The sequence below is a fragment of the Pipistrellus kuhlii genome, unplaced genomic scaffold (assembly GCF_014108245.1).
Source record: "Pipistrellus kuhlii isolate mPipKuh1 unplaced genomic scaffold, mPipKuh1.p scaffold_m20_p_1, whole genome shotgun sequence".
NCBI lineage: Eukaryota > Metazoa > Chordata > Mammalia > Chiroptera > Vespertilionidae > Pipistrellus > Pipistrellus kuhlii.
Window position 1 is genome coordinate 9,385,176 of NW_023425404.1, and position 19,644 is coordinate 9,404,819.

General features: G+C 46.3%; 1 protein-coding gene across 7 annotated transcripts in view; it reads right to left on the reverse strand.

Annotated features, from left to right (window-relative positions):
* Window positions 1–6,849: 6,849 nt before the first annotated feature.
* The window catches only part of ADCK1 (aarF domain containing kinase 1), a 109,644-nt gene continuing 96,849 nt past the window's right edge, over window positions 6,850–19,644 (reverse strand). For all 7 annotated transcript variants that reach the window (XM_036430162.1, XM_045576761.1, XM_036430127.2 and 4 more), the window contains 2 exons: window positions 10,297–10,490; window positions 6,850–8,600 (listed from right to left, as the gene is read on the reverse strand). In XM_036430162.1, the coding sequence (XP_036286055.1) occupies window positions 8,429–8,600; window positions 10,297–10,490 (366 nt within the window). In that variant the 3' untranslated portion in view covers window positions 6,850–8,428. The remainder of the gene's footprint in view (window positions 8,601–10,296; window positions 10,491–19,644) is intronic.

A 19,644-nucleotide genomic window follows, 5' to 3' on the forward strand; every position in this document is an offset into this window, starting at 1 on the left:
AACATTAGGAATAAGACCCAGAACCCTCCAGCCTGGTGGGAAGGGAAAGAGTCAGGGGAAATGATGAAAGCTGAGACATCACCCATCACCCGATCCCCTTTCCTTGTACCTATTTTAAGTCTCAGGAGTCTAGAGTGGTGTGATGTCACAGGACACCTGTGACCATTTCCTAGGAAAAGCCCCTCTGGGCTGGAGGCAAGGCCTAGTTTACAACCTCTGAGGCCCTGTGTCCCAGCACGGTTTAGGAGAAGCCTCCTGTGACTGCTGCACAGAAGTCACCACACAGCTGCCCTCTCTGACAGGTGGACACAGAGAGGAAGCAGGCAGACTTGCTCACTATCCCCAGGAAAAGTAAGCAGGGCTGAAACTGACTATGGATCAGTTCAGCCCAGCAGATGCCCACACAGCTGGACAACATCCAAGGCAGGATAGCCCCTCCCTGTCCCCACAAAAAATAGTCAGGACTCAGGAGAGAGGGGAGAAATGACTAGGATGAAACCTGTCCCTCCTGGCTGAAGGGGCTGAGTCTGAAGTGGGGGCAGACAGGGAGAAGCAGGCAGAGACAGAGGTGCACAAAAGCAGAAAAGTGCTCTGTGCAGCAGAGTGTGAGCAGGAAGGGACAGGTCAGAGGAGAAGGGTCCCATCTCCATGATTCTCAGCCTGATGACCTGCTGTGATGACAACAGATGTGATTGCAGCTCTCTTACTTTCCTCTCTGAGAAACAACCCAATCGCCAACACCACTTTCCTTTGCCCAGCAGCTACATCCGTGTTCCTGGAAGCTGAGGACCTGCAGGGAACAAGGAAACAGCAGAGGCAAACGAGGAAGGAGGCAAGGTGGAGGCAGTATGGGAGCAGGTCCTTTCCATTTTGATGGCTGGTTCCCAGAGGATTCTGAGTCAAGCTCCCAAGTGGACCATCCTGCCCACATCTCTGGGAAAGTGGGCATTCAACTACCCTGATGCCAGGGTTCTGCTGGTCCTTAGTGTCCCTGAAACAGAGCGAAGACAGGTTGCTCTACATAGGGTGCTGGTCACCTGGTCATCCAGGCCTGCCCTTCCCACTGCAGGGAGTAGGAACAAACTGGTCTTTAGGAGAATTGACCTCTAGGCAATTCTCCTGAGGGCATAAGATTTGAACCAGGAAGGTGTTGGTTGAAAGGCAGAGATGGTGAATACAAGACATATGAAGAAGCAGAGTCTATGCGGACTGCTTTGAAGGTCAAGGAGAGGCAAAGACCGATTCCCAGTTTTTGGTGACTGCTGGCATTCTCTCTCTCTCTCTCTCTCTCTCTCTCTCTCTCTCTCTCTCTCTCTCTCTCTCTCTCTTTTTCCTCTTTTATAGGACCCAGCTCATCCTAACAAGGCGTGCAGCCCGCAGGCTGCAAGATTGACATATTTGTCCTAGGTGGACAGGAGGTACTACATGAATAAATCACTTTAACAAATACCTAACCTACCTCAGGGACATTTCACTTTCATTACTACATCTGAACTCACTTGGTGAGCCACTTAATACCGGGAGAAGTAAGAAAGCATACCCTGCCCCATAAAACACGGGAGGACTGAGAGGATGTAACCCCAACGCAACTGAGCAATAGTCGTCCTTCTCTAGGAGAACCATGACTAGACAATATCCTAAAGTTAGCTGAATAACTTTGCTTTGGCTTCCCCCTCGATGAATGACAGCACTGGAAAGAAAGTTGATGTAGTGGCCCTAGCGCCTTGCTATTCAAAGTGTGGTCTATAGACCAGCAGCAGCAGTGATATCTGGGGTCTTGTTGGAAATGCAGAATCCCAGGCCCCACCCAACCTGCAATTTGGACTCTTCATGTAACAAGAATGCATATTCAAGTTTGGGTAGCAAGACCTTCTATTACAGAGAGAAAGGAAAGAGCCCTGGGAGAGGGTTAGGATTAGGAGGACTCATGAGGTGACTAAGAGCACCTTACATGGCAGGTGTTTATTGTATCTATTAATTTCTAAACTAATTATTATTCCAAAGTCAAAAAAATAGAAAACCAGCGAGCCCTAGAGTACAATGTGCGATATGTGGTGCTAAAACCAGCCTGCCTGATGCCAGAGTGTGGCCATGTGGGATTTTGAGCGCACAGTCGTTCACAGGTAAACTAGGACAGTGGGGCTTACTCACCTGCCACTTCCCCCACCAAATCCTTGACAACTACAAACACTACCCCCCATCCTCCCTCCTTGGTAGAAACTGACCATTTCCTGCTTCATTCCCAGCACAAAGTAGGCACTCAATAATTGTGTGCCAAATAATGAAAGTGTTGTGCTAGCAGGCTTAGATCAATTAATGATTGTAATTGAAACTGAATGTAATTAATTATATAATTTGGGGCTGTTCAAGTTTAATTCTCCTAAAATTACATAGTGAAAACAGGGCAGGAGGAAGGATTACCGATAGAAGGAAAGGAACCATGAGTAAAGCTTCGATATACAGTAGGTGCACATGAGTTACCAATAGTAAAAGATTCATGTGACTGCCTAACTAGGGGTTTCTCATTCGAATCCCATTTGGACACGAAGTTCAAAATCAAAGATTTCACTACAGAACCAGGGTTGGGTTATGCAGGAGTGGTTGTTCTCAACAGTGGCTCTGCTCAATTTGGGAACATCGATTTGTCTTGATCCATTTCTACTACTGCTCTCCATGCCATGTGAATCTCTTTCCTACTCGCACAGACTCAGACAATGAAGCTAAAGAAAGGACTTTGCAGAATCTTTTTCTTTAATCCTCACCCAAGGATATTTTTTCATTTATTTTTACCAAGAAAGGAAGAGGAGGGAAGGAGAGAGGGAGGGAGGGAGGAAGAGAGGGAGGGAGGGAGGGACATGGATGTGAAAAAGAACATCGATTAGTTGCCTCCTGTACAATACACCAAGTATTGAACCCGCATCCTTGAACTGAGCCCTGACCAGGAATCAACCTGCAACCTTTTGGTGCACAGAATGACACTCCAACCAACTGAGCCAACCAACCAGGGCTCTTTGGAGAATCCAGATCAGTAGTTTTTAGCCCAATCAAACCTAATATACCCTTTCACAATAATTATTTTATATTGTCCCTTACCATCCTGAAATGAAATCCATAGAAACTAGAATCTAACTACATATTTTAATTTTTAAAACTCACACTGACCCAGGTGGGTTGCACTGGCTATTCATATGAGGACTCTTTATTGCCATTGGTTATGTGCTTTTCCAAGATGGTGAACAATAATTCCTAGAGGAACAAATCATCCTTCAGCTCTCATGGTAATTGCATTCCTGGAAATTCAACAGATTTTAAACCCATGCAAAAAAAAAAAAAAAAAAAAAAAAAAAAAAAAAAAAAAAAAAAAAAAAAAAAAAAAAAAAAAAAAAAAAAAAAAAAAAAAAAAAAAAAAGCTTTGACTTTACATGTAAAACAATTAGGTTGTTGATTCAGTTCATTATAAACAGGATTTTCATCACACAAATATCCTGTGTGACATTTGGAAATCACACAGGTCACAAGAAAATTCTTCATTGAATGAAGCTGTGCTGCCCATAGGAAGATACCTAGCATCCCTGGTACCACCCACCTGGTACCAGAGAATAAAAAATGTGCCCACACATTTCCAGGAAGTGCCTGGGGATAATAGCACCCTACTGAGAACCACTGATTTAACTCAATGTCCTGACTTTGCAGGTGAGAAATCAGAGGGTAGGGAGGAAGAGATTTGCCTTAAGTGATCTATAGGTCTCTGGATTCCCACCTTCCCTCCCAGTACCCCCTTACCCCTGCCAGGATCTCTCCTAGATGCTGCAGCTTCCCACACTGAACACTGCTGAAAATCAGGCTCTTGCCTTGAACACCTTTGGTTCCAATATACAGATTCCCACAGCCCAGAAGTTCAAACTCCTTGCAAAAGAAAACATGGCCAAATAATGTCCATAAAGTCTTCTAAGCCAGGGAATGACATCATAATGCCTTTAAATCAATCTGCCCAAGTGAGCCCAAGATGTCTCCTCTCCATCACCAGAAAGTAAGGAAAGTTTTGTCATGTTAACTTATTCTTCCTCCTATGTTCATCAAGGAGAGCCTTTACTATCCCAAGAAAGGATCCTATTTTGAGAGCAAAATTAGCAACATGCCAACTCTGCTCATTGACCAGTATGCTGTGTTAAGGATTCTGGAGCCATATTCCAGCTCAACCCAAAAGGTTTCAGTGTTCAATTTGTGGAATTTGCATTGGCCATAGTAGGGGGTGGCAGCCCTATGTCAGATATTTGCCATGTCTGTTTTAGAACCCCAGACAAATCCGATCTACTTTCCTAGGTCAAAGTTCATCGGTTTTACCAATAACAGTCTATTTCATTCCAGTGGGAGGTTTTTTTTGTTTAAAATTTTAAAAAATATGTTTATATTGATTTCAGAGAGTGGGGAAGAGAGATAGAAACATTGATGGGAGAAAAATATCAATCAGCTGCTTCCTACATACCCACTACGGGGGATTGAGCTGGGAACATAAATGGGTGTCCAAACCAGGAATCAAAAAGGCTTCCTGGTGCAGGGGACCACCCTCAACCAACTGAGCCACACTAGCCAGTCTCCTTGTTTAAACTTTGAGTCAAATGTCTCCTTCCTAATGGTTAATGCAGTTCAAGCATGAGATATATTATTTTGCTACAAGTGGTGGTACCAGGACCTCATCTCAGAATCTTAGTACGAGTTGAGGATGTTATATTCCAATCACTGGCAAATCTGGCATATTATTTATAACGATCATCCTTTTTCAAGGTCCCTAATTCATAAAATGATATACATCATACAAAACAATTAATACATACCAGTTTCTATCTGGAATCTATGTGCTATTAGTTAAGGGATCGAGATGATACAATGCATAACAATTGATTATAATTAGGACCATGAATATTTCTTGCCAGGACAGCTATATTTTGAGGAAAGTGTCTAGACAAAATGGCTAAATACTGGTTAGCTTTAAAGTTAATGAGTGTAGGATATCTAAGAAAAGAGTCTGTAGGAATACAAAATAATTTTTGTAAAAACTGCCTGTTCAATAAACTTTTAGAAATATAAATTTAAGTCAAATGCACTTGCATAACTATTTCAAAAAAGCATATCCATACAACGGGCATCTAGCCAGAATGGCATGGCCTCTGTGATGGTTTTGACCAAAGAACAGCATATAAAATAGCCAACCAATAATAACAGCAAGTAGTTTAACCTGTTTTCTCTTGTGCAGCTCTCTTGTCCAGTCTATAATTGACTCTTTATTTTTCATCCCTGTAGATATCTTTACTATTCTCCTTCAGACTTCTTCTAGGCTCTCCACGTCCTCCAAACATGATGAAAAGATGCCAGAGTGATTGCATCCAATAAAGAATTTGTCTGGCCCAGCCCATGTCGCTCAGTGGTTGAGCATCAACCCATGCACCAAGAGGTCATTGGTTCAATTCCCATTCAGGGTATATGTCCAGGTTACAGGCTTGATCCCCAGTAGAGGGAATGAAGGAGGCAGCTGATGCATGTTGATATTTCTCTTTCATCAATGTTTTTATCTCTCCCTCTCCCTTCCACTCTTTCTAAAATTAATTAAAACGTATTTAAAAAAAAAAAAAAAAAAGAATTTATCTGGTCTTTGTCCCTGGTTGCTGGGAGAGAACCTCTACCTCCTTGGAATTTCCCAATGACAGGGTTATCTTTGATCTTCATGCTGTGCCCCTTGAATCACACTTTTGGAGTTTGTACTGAGTGACTCAGGATGGAGGCAATACCCACCTCATCTGTCTGGGGAGAAGAGTGGGGGCTGGAGGTTAAGTTCAGTCATGTGGTCAATGATTCAATCAATCCTGCCAGTGTAACAACCCCTGACAGAAACTGAATACTGACGCCCCTGCACACACTGCTGTGCCGAGAGGGAGCTGTGTGCTGAGTCCACAGGAGATTACAGGGAAGCTCTGCATCAGGACCCTCCAGACACCCCCTTATGCAGCTGTTCATTTGGCTGGTGCTGATTTGTATCCTTTATAATAAAACTGTAATCACAAGTGTAGTAACTTCCTGAGTTCTGTGAGTCATTCTAGCAAACTGTTCAATCTGAAGGGCTGGGGAAGCCTCCAAATTTGTAGTCAGTTGGTCAGAACCACAGGTGGCCTGGGGACCTCCAAACCTGCAGCTTGAGTCTCATGGGGAACCGTGACCTTAAGCCTGTGGGGTCTGCAGTAACTCAGTGTCAGGTTTGCACTGTGAAGTGTAGTAGTCCAGGTTCATCCTGTCTTAGGCCCTGGGGGACATGCTGAACTCAAGTCTGCATTTTCCGGGACTCTTTGTCTCCCTTACTCATCCACTCCCCCACTTCCAGTGAAAACCCAATATTCTCCAAAAATCAGGGATTTGAGGCCCAAGGGGCAAGTGTGACCGTATCTACAGATGCTATCTGTATCTACTGTAGGATAGAAACAGAGAATGGACTACCCTTTAGCAGCTGTGTGACTTCAGGCAAATTATTAAACCTCTCTGAGCTCAGTCCCAATCTCTGGAAGATGAAGCCATGATCCCTCTTCCTTTCAGAGTTGATGGGACAATTCAATGATGGAACTTATTTACACATGGAAGGCACTTAATAACCACCAACCTGCTCCTCTTCTATTTTCAAACTCTCCCAACCTCTCTACTCTCTACTGTGAACCTGTCTCAAGCAAGTTCAGAGACCCTGCTCCCCTCCTGCAGATATCTGTTCTGGGTGCTGGATCCACTGGCAACATGCTGATGTTTTACATCCCAGGCCAGCAGGAAGCCAACCATTAAACCAAAAATAAAAAGTAAGTAACCATTACCTTGAACAACAAAAACATATTTACTTCAGTGGTTATAAAAGACATCATAAAATATAATATCCAATGTGTATCCTCATGATGAGTAACATATTCTGCAAATTGTTCTCTCAGGCCCCTGGGCACATCCAACCAGTCACTAAGAACAATTAATTCTTTCAGGAAATAAAAGGATTGTGACTCATCTGTGGTCAGTGGAAAATCTGCTTGTTGTATTAACAGAAAATAAGAAGCAAATTTGGGGATTCTCTGCCCCATGAATGGGGTGAATTAAATCACGGAGACTCATATACAATTACTGTCCTTGAGCAAGGGTGCTCAGTAAGAGCTAGGGCCTACTGAATCTGGGTGTGATCACTGTGAACAGTGATAGGGCAAAGAGAGGGAACCTGTCTCCAGCCAGCTCAGAGACCATGCTCCCCTCCAGCAAATTCAAACTTCCTGCAAGTTAAATGTGTCAGTGTGGGTGGGATTCATGGTCCACCCTGACACAGGAGGAATTAACGGAAGTGGGGAGACATCTGACCCAATAACACCTGGAGAACACACAGGGACAGCAGTTAAAGCAGGAGTTTGGGGTGTCCCAGAAATAGGAACAGATGTTCGTGCTGGGAGCGGGGCAGACTGGCCTCAGGCAATAAGGTAAAGCACAGGGTCCAGACAGGTAACAAGGGGTTTCAGAGTGGAACCCTAGCCACAGTAAGTGAGGTTCAGACAACAGTCTCCAGGACTGGGGGCATCACACAATAAACCAAAGGGCTAAGTCAGGAAGTGATTATTAGAACAAGGCAGGTGCCCGGTGAGAACCAGGGATTTCAGCTGAGCCTCTGAATTCCGGGCCTTGGGCGTCTTAACAGCTCCAATGAGATCTAAGTCTTATAAAATGAGAGAAGCCTACAAAAAGCATGAAGTGGCCCCACAGTGGCAACCTGGCAATGCAGAGGCAAGAAGCCAGGCAGAACACAATGGCACGTGGTGTCCAGGTTCGCTTCTGCCTAATGGCCAAAGTGGATTCACTCCCAACCTAGACTAAAAAACCCACCGAGCAAGACCAGAGGGGTTTCCTTACCCAAGGGAGTCCCCAGCACAGCAATGAACCCATGGCTGTGGCATAGCCTGCCTTGGAGGCCAAGGCACTCGCTAAGGAGTGTGAGGGCAAGGAGAGGGAACCTGTCTCAATCAAGTTCAGAGATCCTGCTCCCCTCCAGCAGACTCAAACTTCCTACAAGTTAATGTCCCCTCTGTGGGATTCATGGGCCACCCTGACACAGGAAGGACTAATGGAAGTGGGGGGATAACCCACCCAACAGCACATGCCACGAGTCAGAAAGCAGACTGTGTGCCATCTCCCTGGATAAGGAGAGAAATTACTGCATGGTCAGCTTGTGGTTCCAACAGGACTATGGTGGGACAGGAATTCCAGAGGTGGAGTAAGGTGGTGCCACAGACAGTGACCTGAGGACTCCAGGCCACCGTGTGACAGAAACAGGGCAACTGGTAGAGACAGGAGTAAAGGATGAGTGGAAAGACCCTGTGCCTGCCATAGAGTCACAATGAAAAAGGGAAGGGGATAGAAAGTCCACTCAGTGTGGAGCAGGCAACAGCCAGCAAAGCAGGGCCAAGACCCAGCTGGCCAGCCTCAGCGCCTTCGCACGCAGAATGAGTTCATGGAAGCTGATCTGCCACAGGCTGAAGGTCTCACTAAAGGAGATCTGGGTCCTTCTGAAGTATGAATAGGTGTTCTTCTTGTTGTGCCTGCAGGAGGGGCAAGAAGAAAGGAGAAAAAAGAGTTAAAGAGGAAAAAGACACTCAGGATCATTCAGAAAAACATAAGATAATGGCTTTGCCAACTCACCAGCTCCCTGCCCCAATGGACCAGTCCTGGTCGTGGATCAGACCATTGCCCAGTCAGAGACTAGAGGAACTCAACTATTCCTAGGAATTTTCCAGCTAAGATAAGAAAAGCCCCATGTGGACCCACTAAGTACAATGTTTCAATGTTCCAATTTTTCCAAAAATAGAGTTAATATTTATCAAACCATAATCCCCCAAACTCAAATAGAAAAGCTCTCCCAAACTTTCTGAAAGTTTCAGGGTCACCTGAAAACCTGGTCAGGTGGTCCTAAGAGGCTGAAGCCATTGTGGATGCAGCCCAGCTCAAACCCTCTGCACCAGCAAAAGGACATGATGAAAACTGGAGTTTCTGATGATGCCCTATTCACAACTTCATTTTCTGGACCCTCGAAGGAAGAATGAATCATGTTCAGCCCTTTCCGTGTACAGTCTATGTTGCTATAATCTTCTGTGATATTTGATAGTGGATACATGATGTATGTGGTCAACTCTCCCTTCACCAAATAGACCCTTCCTCTGCCTGAGGTGGATGGGCTGGGAGTTGACCACAGTCAAGGCCTCCCCTCTCAGGTGAGTACATTACACACACACACGGGTCTCCCGGTGTATTTGCCACCCTCAGATAGAGGGGCCCAAGACTCTTGTTCCTCTGCTATCTACCTCCCTGAGGAAGTACCCTTCTCTTCCTCATCAACACCCCAAGGATTATGAGACATCTAAAAAGGTCTGATATCACCCTAACCAGTGTTTCTCAGGGGTGCACATGTGTCAAACACAAGGCCCGCGGGCCAAATCCGTCCCGCCAGGCCTTGCAATGTGGCCCGCACCGCGCTGTCATCACTGCACTCCGCTGCATTTCCATCACAATGACAGTTTATGACTGTTCAGTAAACCATTCGGCCCTCGATTTAGGCTGGATTTTAGATTTTGGCCCCTTCTCTGATTGAGTTCGACACCCCTAGGTTAAAGTGTCAGCCCATGCACCAAAGGGTCGTGATTCAATTCCTGGTCAAGGGCACATCCCTGGTCCAGATCTGGGTGTGTGCGGGAGGCAACCAATCGATGTGTTTCTCTCTTATCTATTTTTCTTTCTCTCTGGGTCTCCCCTGCCCTTCCACTCTCTAAAAATCAAATATCCTCTGATGAGGATTAAATGAATGAATAAATGAATCTGAGATCCTGAGAGGGCCTAGAGCCTGCTGGTGACACTTTCCTGAGTCACAGCACATCCTGGGGAGGCAGGTCCTGGAACCAGACCGAGATGGGATGTGCACCTGATCCCAAGCCCAGGGGACACCTGGATAGGACTAAAACTGCTGAGGGTAAGAATCATCTGTAAAGCTTGACCGAGGGGGTGAGGTTCCAAAAACCACCATTGTAGCAAGTGCAGGTGGCTCTCTGGACTACCCAAAACACTACCCTGAGGCATCAGCCAGTTCACTGGAGCTATTCTCAGCCCCTAACTCCCTGCAGGGAGACCTAGAGATTGAGACACTGGGGCAAGGCTCTGGGAGTTTCTGGGAGAAAGTGGAAGTGAGCAGGACTCCTGGGCAGGCCAAGGAACTGGAGGGGCGGAGAGGCCGGAGCCCACACTCACGTGGCCAGCGCTCTGACGCAGCAGCGTGACATGTTGAGGAAGGAGCTGGCACTGGCGCGGGTGCCCAAGGTGGCCTCGATGCCTCGCAGTAGGTCATTGGTCTTGAAGATAAGCAGCATCTGGCGTGGCACGCGGTTGAGGAGCTGGCTGATCTGGGGGAGGTAGGTGGCCGCGTTGTTGCGGATCTCGGTGTTCTAAAGCAGCAATGGGGAAGCAGCAGTGGTTGGTGTGGGAAGTGGAGCCCAGAATGGGGGGTCTCCAAGTCCATGACCTGAGGGCTTGCAAGGAAGCTCCAGGAGGGAGCTTCAAGCATGCCTTGGTACCACTAGAAACCCGCCCCTCGCCCCCCCTAAAGGGAAGCTTAGCACAAGAAGCTTTGACAGACCATGATGGGACATCTTACCCCAATTTCTGGCCAAGTACTGGACCCAGTACTGGAGCACATCAATGGGGACTACAGGTACTTCTGCTGCCTCTGCTGTCCCAGCTCCCCATAGCCAAGGTCACCGTACCCATCCCCCAAGCCTCCAAACCAGTACCAACTGAAAATCCACCTCCTCACCAACCATTTGATGAGGGTAGAGTGTGCCAGCCTCTCAGCCCAGGAGTCCATCCTGGACTTACTCTCCAAGGCTTCTTCACTGGCCACCAACTTCAGGTCAGGCCTCGAAGGAGCCCTGGATGCTGGTACCACTGAGTCATGTCCCCCATCCCTTAGCCCAGCCCAAGCTGGTGCAGTTCATTGGTCTGAGGTCCTGACTCCAACCCAGCTCCCAAGTTGTACCCATGCCCTGCATGACTCTGCACCCCAGCCAGAGCCCCTGCCACCCACACAGCCATGCCTATCACTGTCTTCCACTCGGGAGCCAGTCTCAGCCCATCCAGTGCCCAAGGTCCTGATGCCCCAGAACAGGATCCAGGGCTCGCTAGCCCTTACCCCATTCTGGTGTGTAATTTGGGATCTGACTTCCCACCCTTCCCTGTCCCAAGTTTCACATGGCACTTGGCATATAAGAGCCCCCAACCAGAGTCCTGAGTATGACAGTGAGCCTCTGACCCCTCCTCAGTCTCCAGAGAAACAACGATGACAATAATGATGGTGACAATGACAAGAGCCAACACATACAGTGCATTTGTCCAGTGAGCTGGGCACTTTGAAAATGTTTACATGTAGCCCTGATTGGTTTGGCTCAGTGGATAGAGTATCAGCCTTCGGACTCAAGGGTCCTGGGTTTGATTCTGGTCAAGGGCATGTACCTTGGTTGTGGGCACATCCCCAGTAGGGGGTGTGCAGGAGGCAGCTGATTGATGTTTCTCTCTCATCAATGTTTCTAACTCTCTATCCCTCTCCCTTCCTCTCTGTAAAAAAATCAATAATATATATATATTTTTTAAAGAAAATGTTTACATGTATTATTAACTCATTAAATCCTCACAACATCCCCATCAGGCAAGGGGATTACCCACTTTGAGAGGGGAAACTGAGACACTGAGAAATTAAGTAACAAGGTCCACAGCTAGTAAGTGGTGAGTCGGGATTCAAACTCAGGCAGTCCAGCTCCCAGCCCACGCTCTCACCACCAGGCTATACTGCCTCTCACTCACTGCGGACTCTGTGAGCCTGAGCATGTCCTTTCACCTCTTCCAAGCAGTGTCCCCACCTAAATGCTGGGTTGCTCATATCCTCTGTGCCTGCCTCTCAGCAATACCAAGAGGGCATCAGAGATAAGGCACGGGGAGGTGTTCGGTGCCAACCGCAGTCACGAGGGGCCCAGCAGTGCTGCCAAAAACCTTCCCGCCTGGCCGCTCTCTGCAGCAGAAGCGGGACTCTCTGCCCTTTCAGGAACACGTGTGCACTGCTGATAACCAAGCTGCTGTGAAACTCGAAATGTCCCTCAGGCAGGAGCTATCAGACTGGAACATCGCACCGCACTGCCAGAAACCAAGAGGCTGTCTGCCTGCTGCCCCTCCCACCACAGCTGCAGGTCACCCAGGAGGGCTAAGGCCTCATCAAAGCCTGCTCACCACAGGGATCCCCCTTTCAGCAAAGAAGGGACTGGCCCCACGACAGCCCCTCTCAGGCCACGTAAAGGCACCTGCGTCCATCCAAAGTACCTTGCAGTGGGGGGGTGGGGGGGGAGGGGGTCATAGCTTCAAGCCAGGACACATCCTGATGGCGCGTGTCTGCAGACGGCCCCAATGGGTACCTATCCGACAGCCACCCATATCCCATTCCCCTTTGTTAAAAGGACCCCATTTTTGTTCATTTGACCCCTTGGGGCATTGCTCCTCAGGAAGGCAGAGCCCCTCCCTAGCCCCAAATTATTGGCTGATCTCAGCAAATACCAGCTCTGAACTCAATGCCCTCCCTGTCAAGGGGCATGTGATAGGTGACATGATTTTGGCCAATGAGACACAAGGAGGAGTCTTTTGAAGGACTTCTGGGAAAAGTTTCCTTGCTCTTAAGAAACAATATGTGACCCAGCAGCAAGCTAACCTACCAGTTGGAGCGCCTGCCCCCTGTTGGTCAGTGCACGTCATAGCGAGCAGTTGAGCTGCTTTAGCATATAATTATATTATGCTTTGATTCTTTGAATGGCTGACCAGATAACACTTAGCATATTAGGCTTTTATTATATAGGATATTTAAAATGGTTTCTTGTAGCAGCATATGGCTGTATCTTGCTTATTAAATCTGATATAACAATTTCTGTCTTTTAATTGGGGTGTTTAGATCATTTACATTTAATGTTATTATTTACATGATTTGGTTTAAATCCGCTATCTTGGTATTTCACTTCTATTTGTCTCATGTTTTCGTTTTCCTTTGGATTAATAAAGTATTTTTTAAGATTAAAAAAACAAAACAATATGTGAGAAGAAATAGCCCTCATTCCCACTTCTAGACACCAAGGAAATAAGATGCACAGCTTGGACCTACCACAGTCATCTCAGAATAATGAGAGGAAAACCAAGAGAATCGCAGAGGAGTCAGCCCAGAGTCCTGAGACTGTTGACCTGCTCAATCAACCAAGCTGGACCCACCCACCTCCAGGCTGCTTGTCATGGAGAGAGCAAATGCCTAACTGTTTAAGCCACTTCTGGTTGGGAAAACATCCTACTTGATACAATGTTGGAGGATCCCTAATTCTAAGTCAGACTAGGACTCAGAAAACTGAGCCCTCACATCTCAGAGTCTGGGCTGGCCTAGAGTTGCTATGTTTATTCTCTATCAGGGTTATTTCCAAAGTGAGCAAATGGAGTACACATCTCCAGAACCTACACAAACGTCTCTCTACTGGACCTGGTCCCAAAACCGCAGAGACTTTATAAACAGATGCACCAGCCTGGCTGGGCATGGCCAAGTGGTTGAGCATCGACCTATGAACCAGGAGGTCAAGGTTCGATTCTCAGTCACGGCACAAGCCCAGGTTTCAGGCTTGATCACCAAAGTGGGGCATGCAGGAGGCAGCCGATCAATGATTCTCTCTCATCATTGATGTTTCTATTTCTCCCCATCTCTCTTCCTCTCTGAAATCAATACAAATTTTTTTTTTAAGAGAGAGAGGTACCAGACAGGATGCCTGCCTTCCAGGTACTTACCAACTAGTCAGAGTCCATATAAACATACAAATAACTAACTCTGAGACTCAGTATAAGCTGCTGGCACATGAGTGATCCAAGTATTAAGGGATCGCTTTTGGCAAAAGCATGAGGAGAGGCCTCCAGGGCTGGTGCTATGGACTGAATTGTGCCCTCCACCAAATCACTACAATGAAGTTCTAATGTCAGTGTGATTACTTAGAGCCAGGGCCTTAAAGGAGGTAAAGTTAAGTGAATTCATAAGGAGGGTCCTAATTCGATAGGACTGATGTCCTTTCCAAAAGAGGAAGAGAGATCAGGAGTGTGTACACACAAAAGAAAGGCCATGTGAGGACACAATGAGAAGGCAGCCATCTGCAAGCAAGGAAGAGAGCCCTCACCAGAAACTAATCCTGACGATACCTTGATATTGGAGTTTGAGCTCCAGAACTGTGAGAAAATAAATGTCTGCTATTAAGACATCTGGTTGGTGGTATTCTATTATGGCAACCCAAGCCAACTAGTACACTAGCATTTATGCTGGGCCTTTATGAATGAGTAACAAATGAAAAAATAAAATTCAAACTTAGTTAATAAAAACAGATATCATTTACTGAGTACCTGCTTGTGCCATGTGATCTTGACACTCTGTGGCATTAAATGCCATCTATGTGCTAAGGACTCACAGATGTATATCTTGAGGTTGGGCCTCTTTGAGCTCAGGTTTAACTGCCCACCTCTATCTGAATGCTCAAGAGAATTACTGATAGACTGCTGGTACCCTCACCCCAAATATGTCCTTCCCAACATCTTCCCTATGTCAGGAAGTGGTACCACCCTCCCCATCCTGTAATTTACCCCCAAGAAACTATGAGGCCACTTTTTGCCAAAACCAGTTTGACTCAGTGGATAGAGCATCGGTCTGCGGACTGAAAGGTCCCAGGTTCAATTCCGGTCAAGGTCATGTACCTTGGTTGCGGGCACATCCCCAGTGGGGGGTGTGCAAGAGGCAGCTGATCGATAATTCTCTCTCATTGATGTTTCTAACTCTCTATCCCTCTCTCTTCCTCTCTGTAAAAAAATAAAATAAAATAGAAAAAACCAAGATGGCGGCATAGGGTAGACACCCGAATGCAGCCTACCACAACAAATTTGAATTTAGAACTGAAAAACAGGGGAGGCATTGCCCTGAAGCACCGGACTGCTAGCTGAGAGGAGGCTCTGCCATCTGGGAAGGAGAGAGAAGGCACGCTGACCCTCAGGAACTGTGAAGGTATGGAGAACTGTGTTCGCGAAAAGGTGCTGGCTTACTCCCGGGGCGCGGAGAGGAAGGGCCAGACCGAGACTGCTGCTGGCGTACTCCCGGCGCGCAGAAAGGGCGGACAGCTAACGCGGCCGGCTTTCTTGTTTGAAAGGAAAACAGAATCACCCTATTGCTCTGATAGACCGCCCCAGACAGTGAGAGGCCAGACTGTCAGGCAGCGGGCAGAGATCTCTCGGAGGTGTGTGAAGCCAGAGGCCATTACTGCGAGACTTGGGGAGGAGCCGAAGGGAAAACAAAGTTTGTCTGCACCAACCCAAGACTCCACCCCATCTGTGGCTGAGCACAGAAACTCTCCCAGAATCTGGCTTTCTCTAAGGAGGGACTGGCCAGAATCCAAAGCTTGTCTGAGAGGTGCACGTGCTGCAACCAATCTTCCGAAACTCTCCACGAACAGGACTTTTCTAAGACGAAACTGACAGGGAACCAAAGATTGTCTGCACCACCTCGAGACCCCGCCCTATCCAAGTGGAGTACAGAAGCCCTCCTAGCTGAGACACTGCTGATCCTCACAGCCAATTGGCTTGGAGATCAACGCTTCCCAGTAATACCAACAATAAGCAAGGCTTAACAACAAGACTGCACACACAGCCCACAAAGGGCTACACTAAGACTGTCCACCGCAGGTAACGCAAAGCTGTGCTACTGGGGTCTACCAGAACACCTTGCACACAAAGCTATTTCATCAAATCAGGGAAACTACTAAAATGCAGACAAGAGGAAAGACACAAAGGAAGGAGATGGAGGAAAAGAAAAGATTGGACATTGAGTTCAAAACTACAGTTATAAGGTTATTCAACAATATCCTAAAAAAGGCCGATATAAATGAGACCTATGAGGCTATGAAAAGGGAGCAACTAGAAATAATAAGGGATCAACTAGAAATGAAGAAAACATTGTCTGAAATAAAAAATATTATACAGAGTCCTAAAAACAGACTGGAAGATAGCAAGAATCAAGACAAAGATTTAGAACACAAAGAGCCAGAGGACACTCCTCTGCAGAAGGGAGAAGATAAGAGAATCCAGAAAGTTGAAGATAGTGTAGGAAACCTCTGGGACAATTTCAAGCAAACCAACATCAGAATTATGGGGATTCCAGAAGAAGAGAGAGAGCAAGATACCGAAAGAATACTGGAAGAAATAGTGACAGAAAACTTCCCCCACGTGGGGAAAGAAATAGACTTACAAGTCCAGGAAGAGCACAGAACCCCAAACAAAAGGAATCCAAGGAGGACCACACCAAGACACATCATAATTAAAATTCTAAGAGCAAAAGACAAAGAGAGAATATTAAAAGCAGCAAGAGAAAAGCAGGTAGTTACCTATAAAGGAGCACCCATATGATTGTCAGCTGATTTCTCAACAGAAACCATGCAGGCCAAACAGGAATGGCAAGAAATATTCAAGGTGATGAATAGTAAGAACCTACAGCCAAAAATAATCTACCCAGCAAAGCTATCACTCAGAATCAAAGGACAGATAAAGAGCTTCACAAAAAAAAAAAAAAAAAAAAAAAAAAAAAAACCTAAAAGAGTTCATCACCACCAAACCAGAATTATATGAATTGCTGAAGGGAGTTATTTAGGAAGAGGAAGAAGGTAAAGATAAAAATTATGATCAACAAATACGTAACTACCAACAAGTGAATCTAAAAACCAAGGGAATTAAAAAATCTGATGAACAATATTAACTGGTGAATATAATAGAATCAGAGGTATGGAAGGGGAGTGAACTGATGATTCTTGGGGAAAAGGGGAGTGGGGGTGTGGGAAGAGACTGAACAAAAACTGTGCACCTATGGATGAGGACAATGGGGGGGATGGGGAAAGAACAGAGGGTGGGGTGGGAACCTGGTGGAGGGGAGCAATTGAGGTGAGAAAGAGGATCACATTTGTAATAATCTGAAAAATAAAGATATATTTTTTAAAAATCAATAAAATATATTTAAAAAGAAAGAAAGAAAAAGAAAGAAAGAAAGAAAGAAAGAAAGAAAGAAAGAAAGAAAGAAAGGAAGGAAGGAAGGAAGGAAGGAAGGAAGGAAGGAAGGAAGGAAGGAAGGAAGGAAGGAAGGAAGGAAGAAAGAAAAGAAAAGAAAAGAAAAGAAAAGAAAAGAAAAGAAAAGAAAAGAAAAGAAAAGAAAAGAAAAGAAAAGAAAAGAAAAAAGAAAAGAAAAGAAACGAAACGAAACGAAACTATGAGGCCACTTTTCATCCTCTCTATATCCAAGCCAACAGAAAAGCCGCTCAGTCTTGAGTCCAAATGCTTCCTGGTTGCCTCTGCTTCTCTTCACCTCCATTGCCATGAGCGCAGTCTGAGCCCCAGGACCTCTCCAATGTGAAGTCCTGCCCCAGCCTCCTAATTAATCTCCCCATTGTTCATCTTGCCCCACTCCAGAGAGATACTTAAAATAGCAAATTTAAGCATCTCCTTCTCTTGCTTAAAACCTGTCAAAGGCTTTGCTCTGTACTAAGAATTAATCTGAACTTTTCCCATGGCTTATGGGCCCTGAGCAATGCTCCCTCTGTCCAATGCTCCAAATTCTTCTCATTCCATCATCCACTCACCACACTCCAAACTACACCAAGATTTCCTTTCCCCCAAACCATCGTAGCACAGAATATGCCCTCTGCCAGGGATGCTTTCTCCAAGCTCTTCCTGTGGCCAGGGCCTTCCTTGTCCTTCGGGCTCAGTTTAAAAGTCAAGTCCTCAGAGATCTCTTCTTTGAGCACCCAATTGACAGCATCCCATCACAAGCTTGTTTCTTCCTGATTCCTCCCATCTGCCATTATTCCATTTACCTGCTTGTTCACATGTTTACTGTCTGTCTCCCTCAACCACAGTACAAATTACAAAGACAGACTGCTCATCACTGGATGCACAGCACCTAGTCCAGGACCCAGCGAAAACCTATGTTTGCTCAATGAAGGCACTTCAGGAGCTACAGAGAGGCACTCTCCAGGCATTATCAGTAAAGCAGAAATTATCCTCCCTATTCAATCGAGAAGGGAGACTATCTCTCCTCTTCTGAAATGACCAGCTTTAAAGCTGTGTAGACCTAGGGCAGCCAGTGGTCATCTCTGCCACCACACTTGCAGGGGATGATGTCAACTTAGAAGAAAACAGAACCAAGAGATAACAATGGGTGGCCTCCTTGGTGACATTGTTTGACACATTGGATCCAGCCATTCCTAAAACCACCTACCACAAGGCAGCTTATAGGGGACCCCTCCCCCACCCCTACCCGAGGCTCCAAGAGGTGACAAAAACTATCCAAGGTCATGCCACCAGGAAGAGCAGGTGCTGGAATTAGAACCCAGGTCTTTCTAACTGCACAAGCAGGACCCTGCCCCTTGTGGTGAGCCCGAGCGAATCCCCACATGGATATGGACAAGACTGCATAAACCTGGCAAACTGACAGACAGGAGATACAGAAGTCCACTCCATGACAGATTGAGAAACTAGGGATGGAGGGAGCTCTGAACCAGGAAGAAGGAGTGGCCACATAAGTCCCTGTGATGGGGGCAGAAGGGAAAATGGGTGCAGGGAGGAGGTGCTACTTGGATTGGTCTCAGCCCAGACACCATGGGACTACTGTCTAGATCCAATGAAGAAATGAACTACAAAGAAAGACCAAAAAGCTATTTCATTAAAAACTCTGTGTTCCTCCAAGTCCTTACCCTCAGGTTGCAGACACAGACCACCACGAGGGAGGTGTTAGGGAAGAGGAGAGAGCAGAGCCTCCTCCACCCACCTAAGAATGACACATGAGCAATGGGAGAAGCAGCACCACATGAGAACTAACGCGCTCTCCCCAATAGGCTGCCCCAGAGGGACCACACAATGGGAGACAGTACCTAGGAGGAGACAGCAGACTTATTTATCACATAGTCCCTGGGGATTCCCAGAAGTCCTGGGGAGGACTTTGTGGAAGCCTGAAATCTTATGTGAGTAGGTTGGAGAAAAAGCTGCAGAACTCTAGTCTCATGGTTAACATGGCCTGTTTCGTACTCTGGGTGGTTAAGGTCAAGAGTGGAATGTAGCCGAAACCAGTTTGGCTCAGTGGTAGAGCATCAGTCTGCGGACTGAAAGGTCCCAGGTTTGATTCCGGTCGAGGGCATGTACCTTGGTTGCGGGCACATCCCCGGTAGGGGGTGTGCAAGAGGCAACTGGTCGATGTTTCTCTCTCATCGAAGTTTCTAGCTCTCTAGCTCTCTCCCTTCCTCTCTGTAAAAAATCAATAAAATAAAATTTAAAAATTAAAAAAAAAAGAGTGGAATGTAGTTCCCTTGCCTTCTTTCCATTCAGGGATTCTATTCCTCCTCCTCTCCCTCCTTCTTATCCAATGTATCTCCAATTCTGTTCACCCTCTCAACCTTCACAGCCCAGCAGACAGAACCTCAGACCTTGGATAGGAAGAGGTCCAAAGGCCATTCTGGTCTGGAC